The sequence below is a fragment of the Perkinsus marinus genome (assembly GCF_000006405.1).
Source record: "Perkinsus marinus ATCC 50983 genomic scaffold scf_1104296973172, whole genome shotgun sequence".
Taxonomy (NCBI): Eukaryota; Perkinsozoa; order Perkinsida; family Perkinsidae; genus Perkinsus; species Perkinsus marinus.
In genome coordinates, this window is record NW_003201482.1 from 140,610 (window position 1) to 148,073 (window position 7,464).

At 44.4% G+C, this 7,464-nt stretch overlaps 2 protein-coding genes across 2 annotated transcripts; both read left to right on the plus strand.

The window, feature by feature from the left end:
• Positions 1 to 1,786: 1,786 nt before the first annotated feature.
• Pmar_PMAR012038 (hypothetical protein) lies at positions 1,787 to 2,963 on the plus strand. Its single transcript, XM_002766267.1, has 2 exons — positions 1,787 to 2,055; positions 2,096 to 2,963. Exons 1-2 carry the CDS (start codon positions 1,839 to 1,841, stop codon positions 2,152 to 2,154), a joined length of 276 nt encoding a protein of 91 aa, XP_002766313.1. The 5' UTR covers positions 1,787 to 1,838; the 3' UTR covers positions 2,155 to 2,963.
• Positions 2,964 to 4,919: 1,956 nt separating this feature from the next.
• Positions 4,920 to 5,459, plus strand: Pmar_PMAR012039 (hypothetical protein; the record flags this gene model as incomplete). The annotated part of the gene is made up of 2 exons (XM_002766268.1): positions 4,920 to 5,031; positions 5,404 to 5,459. 2 exons carry the CDS (start codon positions 4,920 to 4,922, stop codon positions 5,457 to 5,459), a joined length of 168 nt encoding a protein of 55 aa, XP_002766314.1.
• Positions 5,460 to 7,464: the final 2,005 nt, after the last annotated feature.

The following is a 7,464-nucleotide window of genomic DNA, read 5'->3' on the forward strand; positions in this document are numbered from 1 at the left end:
GAGGACTTGCTCACCTCGTCACTGCATGAGTGGTCGTAACGTTCTGAGTTGAGCTCTTGACACTCTGAGAAGAAACTGTGTGCATGCGTGCAAATAGATGAAAACACGAACATAAGATAGTACGGAAATAGTGACTGTACGCTGAAACAGCTCGTGACGTGACGTGTGTGGCAACTTCTAGGAAGCGCAGTGAACCTTGTTCTTACATAGTGTGTTTATTGGCAACATTATCATCAGGTTAAAGCATCGCGTCAACATGCTCGACCGTCGAGTGGATCGAGTAGAAGAGACATGTGCTTCGCACGAAAGAGCGAGGTGGGGTGTACCGTACGTCCGACGATGTAAAGGACACTGCCCAATCGACAAGAGCAGCATACAAGGCCATATTGTCAAGTTCGTGAAGACTCCATCGCCGTTGTTGTCATCATTTACCAGTGTTTGTCGTGATAATGATTCATGAATACTCGACAATGTTGTGTGCAGTCCTGGGATGATTTTACTAGGAGGTCGTCTAGTCGTAATACTGCACAGACTAGCGCCTCGGCTGCCGAGGCGGCGCGGCACCGCGGCGGCGACATGGGCACAGTGCCCAGGGCACCCTTCCCCGGCCCCGGCGACCCGATTCGTCCCGGCCCGGCCCCGGAACGAACCGGGCCGGGGCGGGTCAAAGTCACAAACCCGGCTTCCCCGCCAGTGTTGCCGGGTTCATGCGGGTGAGCGGGCGAAAAATGACCCGCAGCTGTCTGCCGGTCACCCGGAAACCCTGCAGCGCAGATATTTCAAGCCACTAACAGTGCTCTTAATTGTACGTAGCGCGGAATTTCGCGTTAATTGTCAGGGATCACCGCGATTCCTGCAAATTAACGCGCACTTCGCGTTTCAATCGCGTGACTTGGCACATTGGAATATTGTTTGATCCATGCAGCGCTGATATTGGTTCTTCTTAATAAGAAGTTCTTACCGTCGATCATGTCCGAAAGCCTTCCTGCCTGGCGATCCGGGCCGGGTTACCCGGCCGACCCAGCGGGCCCGCTGAACCCGCAACATGAGTAAGAATTTCTTACTAAGAAAAGACTGCGGGTCACCGGGGCCGGGCCCGGGAAGCGGGTTCAAAGGCTGCCGGGCCGGGCCGGGCGACTAGAAAATCGCCGGGTGCCCACCACTGAATTGTGCCGAAGCTCGGCACAATGCGTGGTTGACGATGAATTGATGCCTATGCACCTATGAAATAGTCGTATCGGGCCACGATGGGGATCTGTAGTGCGTACGGATCAGGTAGAGTCCATTGTACTTCTTCCTTTTTCGTCGAGCCCTGCAAGTTTAACGGTTAAACTTTAACCTCGCAGAAAGTGCACGCATGTATTTGTAAATCGATTATATGGGCGCGCGCAACTGACAAAGCGTGTCATACTGACAAAGCAGGGTTCTTAGACGTTATGTGTGGATGCAATGGCTCGACAATGCCTTTGGGTTGATTTTTTTGATCGCTGATGCTGACGTTGTTAGTGCTGACTGAAATGAGGGTCTGAAGGCTCTGGAGACGGCTGGTGTTGCGCAAGGGGCGAAGTCTCAGCGCGAGATGATCTGATCGTTGTGTCGGCTGTCCCGGATTGAAGCGTAGTTTGTTTGGTTTCCCGCAAAAAGCGTTTTTGAGGAATTAATTGTGGGTGTTTAACAGTACTATTGGAACTGGTTGATGACTGGGTGATGGCTTCAGCTTTGAGAGGGGTATCTTAGGTCGAGTGTACTAAGATACGAAGCATGCCCAATTGTAACCCTATGTTGCAGTGTCTTTGTTTCCTTCTTCTGCTGCGACCTGCCTCTGCCTCATCCCAACAATGTCGATCATCTCCCGTCTTCCTGTTATCCTGATGATGATCATTCTGTTCACTGTTACTAACGCATCGACAACCCCAACAGGTGTCTCGACTGAGCTTGAGAACCTTGTGTCGTCCTTGCGAGCTAGGCAAGCGTCCAAGTATTCGACAACTAAGCGCAGCGGTAGTGCTGTCCTCAACAAGGGCGTGACCGCTAATGCTAACGACAACTCTGAGGGTGAGTTTTTGCGGCCAACTTATTGTCATTTTATTGTCAGGTCTGTCGAAGATTCTCAGAGCGCTAGAAGGAGTTGTTACTGGTCGTCGCAGCATGTGATGACGATGTTAATGACCATTGAGTACCACGATTGCTGCGGAAATCTTCTGACTTTTGAAAAAGATATTTTCCGATAATTTTGACTACTGAACTATGATGCTGTACTACTTGTTCAACTACAAGCACTACCTTTGTTGACTACTACTTCCCAATCAGCAGGCTTCTGTGACTGCTGTTGTCTATAAACACCCTGTGTCGAAGGACATCAAGAACGAGGGAACCGATTATCCTATTTCGTTGCTTTCATGCTGTTATGTATAGAATTAGTGACTTCATCATCATCATCATCATCGAGTTTGCCATTATTCCATTGTTCTCCGAAGATGCATTCTTAACAAGAAGCCCAGCATGAGTATTAGTATCGTATTAGGAATCGGTGTTGTTGTGGTATGAATAACAGGAAAATTCATACTAATGATAATAGTAAACAAACAGACGATTGACCTTGTGAGCTCCTGGTAGTTCTCTCTTATCGTAGTGAAAGCTCCGTTTGAGGTCGACGAAAGTCTAGTATTGTCCTTGTTATTGTCTAACAACACTCTATTGTGTGTCACCATGGTTACCATTACTGTCTTAACTTTTTCTCTCGTGCGCTTTTCTTGCAATTTCACAATCCGCACAGAAATAAATATCGAGGATTTGTCCGATTCTCGAGTTGCATTAGCATCGGCCTTATTACGGTTGTTGTTATTGTCGACTACTGGGCATTTCCTATGATTGTTGTATCGGCGTCACTGACTACTGCGAGAATGAGTGGTCGTTGATATTATTATCAATTGCGAGTTCAAAGGCTGACTCGCTACAATGGCGTTGGATGGTCGTGGAAAATGAGGTAACTCAGCAACAGGCGTGTTTTTGCGTTGGGGTTTTTGGTGTTTTTTCCTGAGTTGTTGAGCTACGCTATCATGTTTTATATGACTTGTTGTCATCGCCGTTTGAGAAGCCTCGTCACTGTGTTTGTCACTATGGTATTTCTGTGTGGTTCTGTTGAGGTTGTTGTTGAGAAGCAGCCTCATGCTGATGAAACACATGCTTCGATGGTGTTCGGAGTTGAATTGATGAAACTGGATAGAAGACTCAAACGTAAGAAAGTGTTGTGAATGATTGTGAACGCAGGTCAATCGTGTATTGGAGTTTCACAACCCGTTTTACGTGAAGTGGCGTAATACTCTGTGAAAAAACTCGATATTCGCGCTATGTAGTAGTCGTGAAATATATTTTTCACTAGTGTTTTTCACATCGTTGGTGAATTTTTGTTGATAATAGATTGCTAATATCTGTATGATTTATAGATAACCTTTATTTTACGACATTTAATATCATCATAATACCATCATTCATACAGGGAATGTCCTATTGTTTGCGACTTGCAGAATTCAACGGATTTCTCAGTGGGAGATAGCTCGTTAGAGAGATCTTGGCGAGCACTTTTCAATGGTATCTTCGATATGCTTTGGCCCTGCCGAGCATTCTGCAATCATGTTACGCGAAATGGTTTAAAATTCATGTAAGAAAGTTCAGGCCGATTTTATCCTGGCGAATCAACCGTATTTGGCACTAAGCATATCTGGAATTCGAAAATACCATTGGCAAGCGCTCGCCAAGATCTCTCTAATAAGCTTGGTTCAATTCTGCAAGCTGCAGACAATAGCACATTTTTTGGGGGTACCTCCGTCAAGTTGGAAGTAAATATTTTTCAGATGTTCGTCCGGTCCTGGAGCTGATCGAAGCTAGTATTGGTTGATCTCCGGATTTAGGTCTCGCAAGTCAGCTCATTTTTATGAGCTTGGTTCACATGACAGCTACAGCGGCTGTTATTATTTTCTGTGTTTGCCGGGAGAATTGAAGCCACTGTTATATGATATGTCCAAAACTGTTATTCCACAACAGTGAACGGGTCTTCAGTGTGTCGTTAAACGACTAACTGTGCGTTAATCGGTGTTTCGTAATTTCTCTAATTTTATGAGTCCGTTTAATGCTGGCTAGATAGTCTTATGTCGCTGAGCTATGCTCACTGCTCTACTGCAGTTTGTGTCGGATTGTCTCTTTTCATCGTCCTTATGAAGAAGAATCTCTGAACGTTAATTTCTGTCCCGCAGGAACCGACTTGGATGATACGTTATTATTCATTTTATGAGTACTTCTGTAACTGAAAAAATGGTTCACATCAAGTTTGTTCGACGACTTGGTTTTTTGTTAGGGTGTAGCGGTGATTAATCGCTCTAGGATCAGTGTTGCAATACCTGTTTGATTTCCTCAACTGAGCTCGTAAGTTTCCTCACCGTATTATGAAAATTCACACAATTTTGGGTAGAAGTGTACGAAAACCAACTAAAATTTCCCAAAATTTTTTCTCAGAATTTTATTATTTTCGGCAACACATGTAGCCGACCACATGCATATATTCCCATGCTGCTCTAGGATATTCGCCTTTTCTCATGGCTTGTCTTGCTTTGTTCCTACGACGGCTCTCCATACCTGTGATGTTCTTCGTCATGTTGATCATCTCAGGTGAAGCTGTCTTGGGTAACAACAACAGCACAAGGCTGCTGAATTCTCATGATGATGATACTACTACTTCTACTATCGTTACACCACATGTAACGACAACGCCAACTATCCCTACTGCTACACCAACGTTGTTGTATCATCATTTCTTGCATCACACATTATCATCATCTGCTACTACTACTAGTGCAACAGAAACTCCACGTATTCCGGTGTATGCTAAGGTTGATCGCGTAACAGCAAGCAGCAGCAGCAGTATGCCCGAAGAGTTAGAAGAGTTGGTTAGCTCTCTGCAGGCTAGGCAGGCGATGAAGTATTCCTCCTCGAGACGTATTGGTGTTGATGAGAAAAGACCGGGAGAAAATGCAGGTGAGAAATTTGGTCGTGAAATGATCGTTGCTGTGGAATTGACACGATGAATTTTCGGCAGTGGACAATTTGATAGAAAACTAAAATCACTAATGAAACCATGAATGATAATGATATCGACAATTTGAAACCATTCACAGTATGAACTTCACACTGGATGGTTTCAGAATTTATTTTTTTTGTACTTTCACCCGAAGTCTGACTTTTCACGTCAGCAAGTTTTTGACATTGCAACTCGTTATAGTACTCACCGATTAAACAGAGGGATATTCCCCAAAGAGGTCTTGCCTACGTGGCTTGTTTATTGGTCTGAATGGAAGAAATTGTGGTATATTAAATATTTGGGGTAAGTTCTTGGTGTTGTTGTTGTAGATATTTTTGGCATTCTTGAAGCTATAGAGGCCCAGAAGAGTACCAATACGGACTAGAAAATTATCGTTTACTCATGCTCAAGATGGAGGGAGGTGCTCGTTCACGACAAGTCGTTTCGAATCAGTGTTTGCCTCTCACCTGTCTTGATAAGCTTCCCTATTACTACTCGCAGTGGCTGGCATCATCATCATCGTCATCGTCGTTGCTGTCGAGGCCCCACGTAGAAGCGTGTTTTACAATTTTTCAATCAAGTTTTGCGGCACAGCATTTGGGGGATTCATTTTTATTCCCTCTTTGCGCAGTTCGCTACGTAGCGAGTTTTAAGCCAAGCGATAGTAAAAACACCTTGTAAGAATTTTGAGTCTCTCGTGATGATGATGATTATTGTCATTATCATCCATATGGTCGTATGTCGAGACTAGCATTCGAGATTGACGCGGCTCCAGAAGTTGTTCGATTCAATTTCGGGTCCCGCCGTGTTTAATCTGTTTGCTACATTTTGATATTCTCGATGATCATGAATATTTGATTTTACCTCCGTGGTTGAAGTAGTGCAATGTTTCGCCGCGCCTTCACCGAAGTGTCTGTCTTGGTTGCGAAATAGTAACTCCTGCTTCAGTGTGGTACTCTACGTGAGTCCCCTCTATATGGGGTATAGGTAACGGTTAGTCTCGCGAAGTAGTGGTAGAAGTCTAGTTATAGGCAATTCTGTTGATGAATATTGTTATCGCTGCTAATGGTAGTTTTGTCGGTAGATCACCACGATAGTTTTCTGTGCTTTTGTTACTCGTGATGCTCTTTCTGTTACTAATGTTGCCTTCCACAGTCAGTGGACAGCCTCTTACCGATAGTCTGCGATGCTTCGGTGAGCTACTACTACTAGTATTACTTCTACTACTAATGCTAGTACTACTTCTTCTACTAGTGCTGGTCTCAAGTTTGCTGTCCTCGCTTTGGTGGAGTGGCAACACTGGTTGCCGTTGATAGTGCATGAGTGTCCTCTCCTATGCAACTACTACCCCAGTGTTCTGTCTTGTTGTTGATGATTCTAGTGAATTGCTTTGATTCATCGTACGAGACATGTTGCTGTCTCTAATACTCAACGACGACGCTGCTGCTGCTGTCAATATTCATATTCCAACATACCATAGCTAAGAGAACGACATTTCATTATCATCTGTTCCGGGCTGTGAGAGTTGATATCAGTTCCCTGTTGGTGTGCCTGGAAAAGGCATCAGAGAAACTCGGTCGATACTTGTGGTTTGTGTGATGACAAATTGTCATGTCTTGTCTGTGTTGTTGTTATCATACTTGTGTCAAGTTCCTCATTGTTGGGAACTTGTTCATGTCGTGACTGCCACTGTGCGCTGTCGCTTGCTAATGTGAGGGTCGTTGCACGTCGGCTGTCTCGGTATAACATACTAGTCGTTGTCGTTGTGATTGTAATCACCTCATTTCATTCGTGGTTTCACTACTTTACCCTCTACTTTTGTTATACCCAATTCTAGCGCGATTTTCAATAATGCTCAGTGTGGGCGGGGGAATATATACACATGTGTTGGTAACAGTATGAAAATTGTTGGAAATTCCGAGAAATTATTATTGTTATTATTCTTGTGCAGCACCCCTCCGACTAGGCGAGTAGTAGCCAGTATAGAGGTATAGCTACGACCGACCAGTACGGATTCGCCTCCAACACCAACCGACACAGCATGGAAACATCTTTCGAGTGGGAAACTCTCATCGGTGATGTATATTTCTATCGTGTGTTGTCTTTGCATAATGTTATGAGAAAACTCAATAGTGTATTTCTACATGTGCATTTGGTGGTTACTCTTTAGTTTTCCATCTTTGACTATGCAATTTCGCCGGTTTGCTTTAGTACTCGTACTATCTTTAGTGACGCTAGTGCAGTCTTACATGCCTCCCGAGGGAGGGGTTTTTGAAGTGTACCAAGAAATGCTATCTGAAGTCGCTGGTAAGCGAGTTTCGAAGTTTGGTAGGGAAGCTAACAGTAAGTGTTATTATGATCGTTGAATGATTATACGTTTTCACTTGTGT